This window comes from Hyperoodon ampullatus (genome assembly GCF_949752795.1).
Source record: "Hyperoodon ampullatus genome assembly, chromosome: 12".
Lineage (NCBI taxonomy): Eukaryota > Metazoa > Chordata > Mammalia > Artiodactyla > Ziphiidae > Hyperoodon > Hyperoodon ampullatus.
This window is the reverse complement of record NC_136925.1, coordinates 29,495,540-29,509,228: the sequence shown is the minus strand read 5'-3', so window position 1 is coordinate 29,509,228 and position 13,689 is coordinate 29,495,540. Positions and strand designations below refer to the sequence as shown.

Genomic DNA, 13,689 nt, shown 5'->3' with positions numbered 1-13,689 from the left:
TAGCTTAAGTTATTTCAGAGAACTTATTTAGTTCTTCCCACTCCACTCACTGGTTTAACCAAATTGATCACTCAACATCAGTCACTTGAAAAAGGAAAAAGGGGTCTATTTGGATTTTGAATAGAGGAAGAAGTAACAATGACTATCTGTTGACCCAGGTCTCCTAAACTCAGTGTCACAGCCCGCTATTCTCATACCTAGGCACTATTTTCTAAAGATTGTCATAAATGACACTATGTGTCATGCTAGAGACACCACATGAACCATTAATGAGTTGCACTGATTCCCAACAAAGCATCAAGTCTCACAGTATACAGGCTGAGCATAAGAGACAGAGCACCCAACACAGGGTCCCTAGGTTGTACTCGGAATAGAGATCATATTATTTTTCCCCACCTCATCCTATTTGTCAGAAACTATGCGGTATTCGGTTTGAATAGAGGAAAGTTTTGATAGGTTCTTTGTGCAATAATTAAACCTAGGACAAACTGGGAGAAATGGGCAATGGGGAATACTCAAATTATAGCAGGACATTTAAATGAGAAATTCTCATGTTTTTCTTGGAACTTAAGACAGTTGAAATGTGTTATCTGACTTAGACTGAAAAGTCTTCTGAAGAGTAGAATTAAAGAACACTTTAAAAAGATAAAAATGGGAATTCCCTGGTGGTCCAGTGGTTAGGACTCTGTGCTTCCACTGCAGGGGGCGCCCAGTGGGATCCCTGGTGGGAGAACTAAGATCCCCACAAGCCCCACGGTCGAAAAAAAGACAAAAATGCCTTAAGTGTACTCTTTACAAACACGTCCAAGTTTAAGAAAATTAAACCTATCCAGATATGTCATTTAAAAAAACTTTTTTTAATACGGAAAACAAGTATCACGTGACCTACTCAGTGCTTCCACACACTGGATTAACCTCATTTTTGCACTTGCCTTGCCTTGCCCACAATCCATGAACAATAGGCATCCTCCACCTCAACAAAAGAGCTGCTGGGACTAGGGCAGGAACAAGAGGGGACGGCGCGGCCCTCAAACACCCGCCTGGGACTCACTTCAGCAGAGGTCTTTTGCCAAGCTCGGCCGGACGACAACACCGCGGTCCGTAAGCCTTGCTCACCTTAGCCTCAGTTTCCTTTCTCGGTGAGGCTCAGCCTTTCGGCCCAAAGTACCAATTAAAACTACTAAAGGAGAAAAAAAAAAAAAAAACAGAAAGAAAAAAACGGCAAAACGCCAAACACACTCCTCGACTGGAAGACTCTCGCGAGAACTTACGGAGCTCTGGCTGTTCCCGCGGAGACCTCGCGAGCGGACCTCCGGGGGCGGGCTGCTCCGTGGCCCCTCCCTTTCTGAGCGCGGGCGCGCCTTGGCGGGAATTTCGCCTTTTGGGGATTTAGACCACACGGACCAGCTGGCCCTGGTCGGGACCGCCAGGGTGGATCATTGGGACTGAAAGTGTGAGCAGGTACGACGTGCACCAAACCAGGGGCGCCCGGGGGCGCAGGACACCGGCTCCCCTCGCCCTTTGGCCGGCCCGCGCGGATCGCTGCCTTGTGCGGACCTGGCGGGGCTTGCCCCCGGCCGGGAGAAGTCGGGGTTTGCTCCAGGCCCTACTGATCCTCGCCTGCAGTCTGCGAGGGAGCTTGCAGTTCCAGACACTGCGGGGAAACTGGCTCAGTGCGGTTTAGTAACGTAGCGGAGGGCGCAGGTCAAGGCGGGCACTGGAAGTGCAGCTAGATCTGTCCTGCCAACATTTTTTTCTTCTTCACCCTGCCCTGGGCTGCAGGGTGTGACGTAGAGGAGATTTTAAGTTACTGCCACAGCCGGTCGGGGGTGCATTCTAAGTTCTGACAGCCTTGATCTGGGGGAGTTCGTGGGGGGGAGAGTTGTTGAGGATTGGCCTTTCGTTTTTTCCTTTGTGCGGGGGGGTGGTGGTGGCGGCTTTTGGGGAACTTTCTGAGGTCACCCCCAATGTCTCGGCCCTCCCCACCTACAGGAATCTCATCACAACTTCTTTGGAGCCCTTAATGATAATAATAATGAACCCCAAACATTTCAGGACATGAAGTAAACAATGGATAACTGTCCCGCTGCGTCGACGTTCCTGACCGACAGCTTGGAGCTGGAGCTGGAGACAGAATGGTGCAAACCCCCTTGCTTTTCTTGTGATTTTGACAACAGAGGAGGAGGAAAACATTTTTCTGGAGAGTCCTACCTTTCCAGCGGAGCTCTTAAGCGGTAGGTAAAAAATCGGAAACTTTGTTTTTCCCTATTCAGATTTTTTATCAGTCTGTTTAGGAATGTTCTTTAATTATGTCTTAAGTTCATTAAACTTTAATGTTCATCAGGCAATGTTCTTGTAAATCGGCTTAGTATATCATACAGATGCAAGCTATTAGCTCTGTTAGTTTCCTGGTTAGAGCACACCTGAAAGATTTTTGCAAGGAGAGCTTTCTTGTTACCTGATGTTCTCTGACCTCACTGCTGCCTCAGCTTTGGAGTAAGGAGCCGGGCACTAATTTACTTGAAGTGAATTCTGAACTACCTGGGCTTTTTGAAGTCCCATTTCCTTCTAAAACATGAGATAATATTCTGAAGCATGTCAATAATTAAGACATGCACATTTTTTGTTGCCCCAGTGTCTTCTCACTCTGTATATTTAAACATATAGAAACCTTTAAACTTATTTTTTTTTAACTTTCTAATAAATGCTCCAGATTATGTAAGTTCACAGGAATGTTATCCTCAAAGCTCTTGTCTTGGACAGGTGTATACACATATTTGCAGTAAAACTGCTGTTGCTGAAATATTTTGGAAATACCTGCTGAGGCAATTTCAGTCAGAAAGGAAACCATTTTTGTTGATTATTACAGTTGTACCTTCTTTGAGACCTTAAAGGATATTATTCAACTTGATTATGCCCTTTTTTAGACATGGCTCAGAATACCTTTTAACTGTTTTAAAAATTAAATGTCCCCTCAAAGGGTGAAATTCTACAACTGAAGACCACAGTTGAAAACAGATGAAAGTATGTTCCCTAGACCCCTTTCCACATTTTTCCCTCAAGTTACATTGCTTTTTAGTTAAACTTTTTTTTTTTATCACAGTATAGGGTTGAATTCTTAATACAGTCCAGTTGTACTATTACTGAGATACAAGGTACCAAGGCACTTCCTTACTTTATAACATCATTGTTGACATGTCATGTGTAATATGGATTCATATAATGTCAAAAAAACCTCATGCTATAGTATGGGATATAGCATACTTTTTATGAGATTAAATCAGAGTTTCATTTCAGACTGATTTTGAATCTTGATCCTTTACCAACTAATTTTGAAGAGGATACAGTGGAAATATTTGGCATTCAATGGGTTACTGAAACAGCATTAGTGAATTCATCTAGAGTTCTCTTTCATCTCTTGAGGTATGTTTTGTCTTTTATTTTAAAACTGCCATTGAGTGTAGATGCTTTTCAGTTTTAAGTTACATTGCTGGGTGGTTTCTAATACTGATATTACAAAAGCACCTGTAGAGTTGTGATTACTGCTTACTTGATTATCTTATCAGTAACAACAATTAAGCAATAATGTTTGATGGAGTAATGGTTTTAATGAGTTCTTTTTTAGTGATTTTCAGAATTTTTATTCTTCTGTATTTGACATCATATATTGAAGACAAATATTTTAGGCTTTGAACTATACCATAATTTTGGAAGAAAAATAAAATACTTTTGTTGCTTAATAGTCATAATTTTTCAGTAATCTTTAGAGAATGAACTCAGACTTCCAAATATATTTTTCAGACTATAATAGAATATGTAATAGAAATATGATTAGCCTGGACAACATTAAAAAATTTTTAATAAAAAGTTTCAAACATACACAGATATAGAGAGAATAGTATAACGAACCTCCATATACCCTCCCTCAGTTACGATAAACATCAAGGTTTTATCACATTTCCTTCATCTGTCCTTATCCTTCTACTCTTGGCTTAAGTATTTGTTAAGCAAATTCCAGGCATCATGTCATCTCACCCTTAATTACGTCAGTATGTATCTCTTAAAAATATGAACTTATTTTTTAAACATAAACATTACCTCATAATCACAATTAACGAAATTAAAATAATTCTTCATTATTAATTAAAACCCAGTCCATAATTCAGATTTTAGATTTGGAGTCACTTATTAAAGGCAAATTATTAGCCCAAAATATATTAAGAATGTATACATGGGGGCTTCCCTGGTGGCGCAGTGGTTGAGAGTCCGCCTGTCTATGCAGGGGACACGGGTTCGTGCCCCGGTCCGGTAAGATCCCACATGCCACGGAGCGGCTGGGCCAGTGAGCCATGGCCACTGAGCCTGCGTGTCCGGAGCCTGTGCTCTGCAATGGGAGAGGCCACAGCAGTGAGAGGCCTGCGTACCGCAAAAAAAAAAAAAAAAAAGAATGTATACATGGTAATTCTAAAATTTATATGGAACCACAAAAGATCCCAAATTGCCAAAACAATCCTGAGAAAGAAGAGCAAAGCTAGAGACATCACACTTTCTGATTTCAAACAGTATTAGAAAGGTATAGTAAACAAACAGTATGTTATTGTCATAGAAACAGACACATAGGTGAATGGAACAGAATTGAGGGCCCAGAAAAACCCACACATATAGGGACAATTAATTTATGGAAAAGGAGCAAAGAACATACAATAAAAGGGCAGTCTTCAATAAATGGTGTTGGGAAAATTGGACAGCCATAGGCAAAAGAATGAAACTAGACCACTGTCTTATATCATACACAAAAATTAACTCGATGCATTAAGAGCTTGAATATAAGACCTGAAACCATAAAATGTATATAAGAAAATATAGGCAGTAACCTCATTGACATCATTAGCAATGTTTTTCTGGCTCTAACTCCAAAGGCAAGGGAAACAAGCAAAGATAAACAAATGTGACTACATCGAACTAAAAAGGTACTCACAGCAGAGGAAACCATCCTCAAAGTGAAAAGGCAACCTACTGAATGGGAGAAAATAATTTGCAAATCATATGTTTGGTTAATATAAGGGGTTAATATCCAAAATATATAAAGAATTCATATAGTGCAACAACAACAACAACAAATCTGATTAAAAAATGGGCAGAGGATCTGAACAGATATTTTTCCAAAGAATACTTGAAGATGACCAAAGTGTCCTTCCGTGGATGAATGGATGAAGGAATCTTAAATATTTATATACACACACACATATATATACACACACACAATGGAATACCATTCAGACTTAAAAATGAGTGAAATCCTGCCATTTGCAGTAACATGGATGGACCTTGAGGGTATTATATTTAGTGAAATAAGTCAGACAGAGAAAGACAAATACTATATGATTTCACTCATTCATGGAATCTAAATAAAGTAAATGAACAAACAAAATAAAACAAAAACAAACTCTTAGATATGGAGAACAGATCAGTGGTTACCAGAGGGGAAGAGGTTTAGTAGGTGGGTGAAAAAGGTGATGGGAGTCAACGGTATGGTGATGGATAGTAATTAGACTTGTGGTGGTGATCATGTTGTAGTGTACACAGATGTGGAATTATAGTGCTGTATACTTGAAACTTATATAATTAAAAAAAGAATGTATACATGGTACATTTAAATGAAAATGGAAAGTTGGAGGGATTTCTCCTCTCACCCTCATCCCATGGAACCTTTGCCATATTATGTGTTTCATTGGGAAAATAGGCTGTGTGAGTGATTCTGTATAGTCCTAAACATTATAGTATGAGTTGAGTCTTACCCAGGACATAAGTTATGAATGTGGCTCAATCTTTAAGGAGCTGAAAGGCAACTAGGAAGAATGGCAAGAGAAGATTATTCTCAGAAATTAAGGTGGAACATCGTAAGTTAAAACTTCCCCTGATTAGTCTACATTACATATTCTATTCCTCTTCAGAACTCCTATTGTGTAACTATATGATACAATTTAACATTTCATTATATAACTGTTAACCTAGGATGTTTTATATAACCATCTTAAACTTCTTAAAGATATAAACAGTATCTTCTTGATGGTGAAATCTATATATATAATTTTTGAGATAAATGTAGCTGTTAGTAGATATTTTTGGGAGGTCAAAGACATGTTTTATTTTCTCTCAGAGTCTTTACTACCTGAAGCTGACAGTAATAAACATTCATGAAGTGTTAAGCATTATTCACGAATGAGAGGCATTAAAGCTGTGTAAAAGATTTGGAAATACTGTGTAATTGTTGCATGCTTTAAACTATTCTAAAACTAATTCTCACCTTACATTTTTTAAATTAGGCAACAGCTCTACAACTTGGAAACCTTATTACAGGCCAACTGTGATTTTGGTAAGTTTTAAGTGTGTTTAATGGCGAAAAGAAATGGTGCTCCCTTACAGTGAATTGTACATGGGTCTATGATGTGTCATTGGGCTATCATAATAACATGAAGGAAGTGATAATTCAGAAGTTCAGGATACAGTTATATTTAGTGTTCAGAAAAAATATGACACTTAAATTTTGTTTGTAGATGAAATTTATAGTATTTTTCCAAATCTTCAAGTAAAATTAAGGCTAAACATCTTTGAAGTGAATTAGTAACTTGCTTTGGGGGTGGGGAGTGGGCTGGAGAACTTAGAGAAATAGAAAGTGCTGGACCTCATGCTGTCTTTCTTGTTTTTCTTTTCTGCTCTCTCTTTTTGTTTTTTTTTTAATTTTTAATTTTATTTATTTATTCTTATTTTTGGCTACATTTGGTCTTTGTAGCTGCGCACGGGCTTTCTCTAGTTGCAGTGAGCGGGAGCTACTCTTTGTTGCGGTGTGTGGGCTTCTCATTGCAGAGGCTTCTCTTTGTTATGGAGCATGGGCTCTAGGTGCACGGGCTTCAGTACCTGTGGCACTTGGACTCCGTAGTTGTGGCTTGCGGGCTCTAGAGCGCAGGCTCAGTAGTTGTGGCACACGGCCCTAGTTGCTCCACAGCATGTATGATCCTCCCGGACCAGGGCTTGAACCTGTGTCCCCTGCATTGGCAGGCAGATTCTTAACCACTGCGCCGGCAGGGAAGTCCCTGTTTGTTTTTAACATTTAATGGATTACTGATTTGTGGGGGAATTGGTATAGTTAAGATAGTGAAGGGAATTGAAGGGCAGTGTGTTTTAGTTCAGGCTAGCTGCTTCTCCTTTCTAACAGTTCTGGTACAGTGTAGTATTTAGAATCATGACTCTGTGGTCAGCCTGGGTTCTAACCCTAGCTAATTGTGGGTCTCACGCTAGGTAATAGCTCCCACCATTGAGTTCTTGTGAGGACTAAATGACAAAATGTGTGTTAGGTGCTTAGCCTAGTATCTGTTATTAGTGATGCCCAGCAACCAAAGATCACTTGGAACCTACCTTTGAAGGGTTTATTAGCTTAGGAAGCAAGGGGGAGATATACATCATGAGGAACAGTTGGGGCTTCTCAGTAAGAGGAAGTAGGGAGGGGCTTTTGACAGGGTATGCGCTTGTGCTGGCTGATTTGGGGTAGAGTTTAAGGGGGCTATAGCTTTATTCTGGATTTGATGCTGTTAAGAAGCAGGAGCAATTTGATGACTAAGTTAATTTTTAATTTTTTTCTAGAAGGTGGGACACACAGAAGGAGGCAAGGGAAGATTCTGATTTGTAATGAAGCAATAGTCATTTTAGCTGGAAGAGGAGGGTAGTCTGTTTCTGCATTTTGTTTGTTTTTGTGTGGTTGTGTAGCGCCTTGTTTCTGTGTCAGACATGATTACAGAGAGGTTTTGTGTTTTTCTTGTTTCACCATAATCATTGAGTGATCTTGTGTGATTATTTTTGATACTGTATGACAACTGTTTAATTTCAGTAGGGAACATCATGGCCTAATTGTTATCAGCTGCCAGGGCTGTTTTATTTGTTTTGTTAGTTTGTCCTCAGTAAATGTTGGCTATTACTGTTTCATTATCACCTGGGTCCCTGCTTGAAGAGTTTGCAGTTGAGTAAGACAGATAAACAAGCATAGTCATCACGGTAAGTGGAAGAGTGTAGTAACAGAGGCATACAAAAGCTGCTACAGGAGCCAAGGGCTTTATCCGTTTATGTGCCCATCACTGAGTGATGGCAGATCTGGGTCTTCAAGGATGAGGAGGAATTAGCCAGGCAAAAGATTTTGGAGAAGTTTTGGGGATAGGATGAGTTCCAGGTGGAAACAACTGTATAGACAAAGACATTGAGGTATATAAAAACATAGAAGTTCAGGGAGCAGGGAGTAAGTAATAATTACGTATGGTTGGACTCAAGTGTGTGTGAGTGGTTAATTTTTGGAAGGGATGCAATCATAGGTGTCTTTGTAAGCAATGCCAAAGACCCAGAATTTTATTTTGAAACTCCTGGGGAGTGTCTATAAGATTGTAGTGGAAACAGCAAAAGTACCTTTACTATATAGAGTGACTTAATTAAATTGGGTTTGTGGAAGGCATTTACTGAGCAAGATTATTCTTTGAAAAGCACTTACTGACCTAAAATTACTATAATGGACTATTTGTTGAAATGGTTACTTGTTACACTGACATTTTGGCTGGTGTTATTACTTAAAAAACTTACTGACAGATTTGTTGGGCAGGTTAACAGTATTAAAGACGATCCCTACATAAGCTTACTCCTGCCATGCAGCTGTGTCAGGGCTTTGTTAATAAACTCATGTAAACCCTTGGCCCTCAACCCTCCCCAGAAAGCCCTTATGTAGGGTCACTTACTGAAGTGCATATGGTTCTTGTTCTCCTGTTGATTTTACTCCCTGGATTGCTTTCCTGTTGAGGCAGAATAGCATACATAATATGTTATTTTTTACTGATACCTTTTATTAAATATAGCTGTTGATGTTACCCCTTTTTCAGATATTGTATTTTTTTTGTCTCTAGGCATTTCATTTGGATTTTTTTAATGCCTTCCACTGTTTTTAGCTTTGTTGACTACAGATTCTTTCATCATTGTCATTTCTGGGTCTGTTTGTATTGATTGATTTTTCTTCTAGTTTTATGATACATTTTTCTGCTCTTTTGAACATCTAGTAATTTTTTATTGTGTGATGGACATTGTAGATTTTACATTGCTGCTTTCTGAATTTTCTTGTATTCCTAAAACTAGTGTTGAATTTTGTTCTGGCTTACTGTTGAGTACTTGTAATCCGTGGGATCTTTTTGAGGCTTGTATATTTTGTTAGGACTTTTAAAAAGTAACCTTTAGTCTAATGTTAATTTAGCTGTAGTAAGGCTTCTGAGGATTCTTTGTGGTGTATTTTTTTTTTTCATTCTTGCTGGTGGGAACTTGAACTGTTCCCTGGTTTGAGTAAGCTTTGTTGGGAATTGTTTTCTGGTATTTTTCTCTGGCCTACAGATCAGTACTTAGTCAAAGACTCAAAGGGGACCCTCTGTACATTTCTAGGGCTCCTTTTTTTTTTTTTCTTTTTGCGGTACACGGGCCTCTCACTGTTGTGGCCTCTCCCGTTGCAGAGCACAGGCTCTGGACGCACAGGCTCAGCAGCCATGGCTCACGGGCCTAGCCGCTCCGTGGCAAGTGGGATCTTCCCAGACCGAGGCATGAACCCGTGTCCCCTGCATTGGCAGGCAGACTCTCAACCACTATGCCACCAGGGGATCCCTAGGGCTCTTTTTTTTTTGTGTAGCTTTCTTTCTTCTTTGGTACTTTTACCCTGCAAATTTAGACTACCCTAAACTCAGATCTCATGTCTCTTTGACTCAGTAATTTGGGCTCTGAATTCTCTCTCCCTGTGCTGCAGCCTAGAAACTGTCTCTAGGTGGGAAGCTGGTGCAATCTTAGGACTTCTCTCTGGGATAGCAGTCTTGTGTTGCCTTTGTCCAATGCCTGAAAATTATTGTTTTACTTTTTTTGGTTTTCTAGTTTAAGGTGGGAGCTGGGTAATTCTGATTCCTTTTACTCCATCTTGGCTGGATGCAGCAGTTTTTTTTTTTTTAATTAATTTATTTATTTTTGGCTGCATTGGGTCTTTGTTGCTGCACGTGGGCTTTCTTTGGTTGTGGTGAGCAGGGGCTACTCTTCATTGTGGTGCATGGGCTTCTCATTGTGGTGGCTTCTCTTGTTGCAGAGCATGGGCTTTAGGTGCTTGGGCTTCAGTAGTTGTGGCCTGTGGGCGCAGGCTTGGTAGTTGTGGTGCATGGGCTTAGTTACTCCACGGCATGTGGGATCTTCCCAGACCAGGGCTCGAATCCGTGTCCCCTGCATTGGCAGGCAGATTCTTAAGCACTGCGCCAAACCACTGCACCACCAGGGAAGCCCACAGCAGTTGTTTTTAAGAGAGTACTTCCTTTACGGGCTGATAATTGTGACACTGGGGGATCATATGATTTTTGTAAGAGAAGTATAATTAAGCTGTAAAAGTGCACTGCACTGTTTGGTATGTAGATATATGGACAGTATCTTTACGCTTATGCTCTTGTTTTGCCAAAATAGTGTCCACATTTGCTCATTTGAATACAAATTTAAAAATAAATTTTGCTTTATGTTTAATATGAGTGATAATTTGTTGCCTATAGTAAGTTTTTTTCCCCCCTTCTCCTGCCTCTCCTTTACCAGCTCCTCCTCCCTCAGGTCTACTAAATCGGTCTCCTCAGGTCTCAGTTTGAGTCTCCTCTCTGTGCATCTTTTCCTACATGTACGATCTCATCAGTTCCTTTATTTCTAAAGGATAACAACTCCAAAAGGTTTACCTACATTCCAGACCTCTCCTTTGCACTCCAGGCCTTGCATGTCAAACTGCCTGACATCTGTCCTTGGATTGCTTACATAGTGCAAAGAGTACATCTGTGATGTCTTCCAAAACCAGTTCACACTGCCCATGTTTTCTCCACTCATTACATGGTGCTAACAGTTGCCTATATGTCATTCTTGATTCTTTCATTTCCTTTAAACTCATATCATCCATTGGATTCCCGGTAGGTTTATGACCAAAATATACCTTCAGCCTATCCATTTTCCTGTGATCTCTTGAATTACTGCTGTAGGGCTCTTAACACATCCTCCTTTGCCCCTCTATAATCTGTGTACAAAATCTGCTTTAAATGTATATCAATTCCTGTTCCTCCTAGATCAAAACCCAAGGAAGGGCCATCTACTGTATTTCAGTGAAATCAAAACTCCTTATAGTGACTTGTAAGGCCCCAAATGACTTATTCCTATCTCTCTCAACCCATACCTTCTTTCCCTCACTTCAACATTTACATCAGCAAAAATTAGCAAAAATTATCTGGGTGGTTACTATGTGCAAAACACTCATAACCACTCTAGGGCAAGTGAGTAAACCAGAAAACAAAAGCCGAGAAAGCATGATGAGAATTATAGGTAAGTGAGGAAGAAAGAAGACTGGCAGCATGTGACATCAACGAAGCCAGGTGTAGTGAGTGCTCCTATAAGGGCAAGTTAATTGAGCACAAGTGGTGCCTATTAGATTGGACAACGTGATTTCACTGGTGACCTTACTAAGAGCAGTATGGGGGGTGGGGGATGGTAAGAACCATATAGGAGTCAGTTGAAAAAATGAAAAGCTAGAGAATTGCTACTTATATGGCTCACACAATTTTTTTGTCACTGCCCACTGATTATTTAAACAATGATTAACATTATCTATTTTGGTTTTAGGGAAGATATCAACCCTACATTGCAAAGCAGCCAATATTAGGCAGCAGTGCATAACATTTCTTCATTATGTTAAAGTCTTCATTTTCAGGTAGGCTGTCAGATGAGTAATATGAATAATGCATGAATTTCTGAGTGCAAATTTATCCAGACTCTAATTGCTTATTGTATCTCATTGTGTTTTAGGTCCCTGCAAGTACAAAATGCTGAAAGTCGTGTTCCTGTCCATCCCTACCAGACTTTGGAGGCACAACTTCCCTCAGTGTTGATTGATGAGCTTCATGGATTACTCTTGTATATAGGACACCTATCAGAACTTCCCGTTATTAATACAGGAGCATTTGTAAATCAAAACCAGACTAAGGTTTGCTTTGTGTCATTTAATTTTAAAAGTATCAGGTATTTTTTTCCTCCCCACATGGACTATTCATTCAAGAATGAGGGAAATTAGTCAAGAGTGTAGTTCTTGGACCAGCCTGCCTGAGTTGAAATACTGGCTCCTCCTTTTATTAATTATGTGCCATCAGGCAAATAACACTTCTTGCTTCAGTCTTTCCATCTGTGTAATTGGTTTAGCTTCCTAGAGTTATTGGGAGAATTGAATAATTAAAATGCATAAAGTGCTTAGATGTAGTTTACATTGAATCAGTGATAACTATTCTTCTTCCAATTGTGACAATGCAAATATTTAAAAGTTTCAAAGTAAATCAAATAACCTTTGTTTTCTAAAATTTGTATCCTCTTTCCCACTGATAAAAGTTTGGGCAAACACTATTTTATATTATAGTAAGATTCAAGAAGATCATCTTTAAAAAGTTATGCTTTCAAAACCACATCATTATGTCTGTTCTGGCTTTTGAGATATTTTCAGAATATGATTAAGATTGTTTTAACTGTGTCCCCCTTTTTTTTCCTACCTGTGATGATCAATCTCTCTGGTTTGGTTTTTAAAAATGTGTTAGCATGACCCAACCTGTGGATGTAACTAACAAATTCTTCATAGGAAAATGTGAGCTTCTGTGAGTGACAAATTATAATTCCCCGTGGCATTCCCTGAATTCTCAATCTCTTCTATTTGACTTCACCAATATTAATAACATTCAGTTTTTAGGAACGAGTCTTTGCCAAAATATAAGGTACAATTAAATATTTATATTTCTGTGAAATTTAACAACAATAAAAAATTGACTCTTCTTATCAGGGATCAATATATGTAATAATAAAAGTAAATAGAATTCCAACTGAATTCACAGGTGAATATATCTAATCCATAGAAACCAAATAGGTAATTGTTTTTAATCATGTCAATTAATAAAGATTTGTGGGTGGATTGTGCTGGGAGGGATATTTTTCTTTCTTTTTAGTCTCTGTAAATTGGACTGATTTTTATTTTCTGAATATCCATCAAATGCTTAAGAAAATTAAAATTAATAATTTAGCAGCAGAAATAAAAAAAATGTGTGCAAGGGTCCTCAAACTAGGTTTTGCCTTTCATAGGCTTTTAATTAGACAGACTTGAAAATATAGGTTATTTGAAGATCAGAAGACTGAATTTTTAAAGCAGGGGAATGGAGTCTTCAACACATAAACAAAAAAATCATATGCTGAAATACTGTTCTCTTCTGAAATATCAGCAAAATGAAAAAATAAAATAAAAAGCATCTTTCAAGACTCTATATATTTCTTATATTTTACCATTCTCATATATGAAAGCTAATGCTTTAATTGGTATTTACAGTTGAGCATCTGTCTTTTATTCTTTTTTAGGGACTTTTTAAAATTAGAGATACTATTTGTTGTTATGGTGTATTACGAATATTTTCATTTATCCTTTTTTCAGCAATTAAGCTGACTTACTAGGTAGATAGATGATTTAAGTTTTTTTATATAGTTATATTTATCAGTTTTTTTCTTTGGTATCATTCCTATGCTATTGTAAAAAACATACTTTTTTTTTTACATTTATCTCTTTAATTTATATCTTTTTAAAAAATGTAC

At 38.7% G+C, this 13,689-nt stretch overlaps 1 protein-coding gene across 1 annotated transcript in view; it reads left to right on the top strand.

The window, feature by feature from the left end:
- Positions 1 to 962: 962 nt before the first annotated feature.
- The window catches only part of MMS22L (MMS22 like, DNA repair protein), a gene marked incomplete at its 3' end in the record, with an annotated part of 141,699 nt that continues 128,972 nt past the window's right edge, over positions 963 to 13,689 (top strand). Inside the window, exons 1-6 of the mRNA XM_079716921.1 lie at positions 963 to 1,461; positions 2,056 to 2,234; positions 3,298 to 3,423; positions 6,327 to 6,376; positions 11,695 to 11,782; positions 11,878 to 12,055. Of these exons, the coding sequence (XP_079573047.1) occupies positions 2,071 to 2,234; positions 3,298 to 3,423; positions 6,327 to 6,376; positions 11,695 to 11,782; positions 11,878 to 12,055 (606 nt within the window). The 5' untranslated portion in view covers positions 963 to 1,461; positions 2,056 to 2,070. The remainder of the gene's footprint in view (positions 1,462 to 2,055; positions 2,235 to 3,297; positions 3,424 to 6,326; positions 6,377 to 11,694; positions 11,783 to 11,877; positions 12,056 to 13,689) is intronic.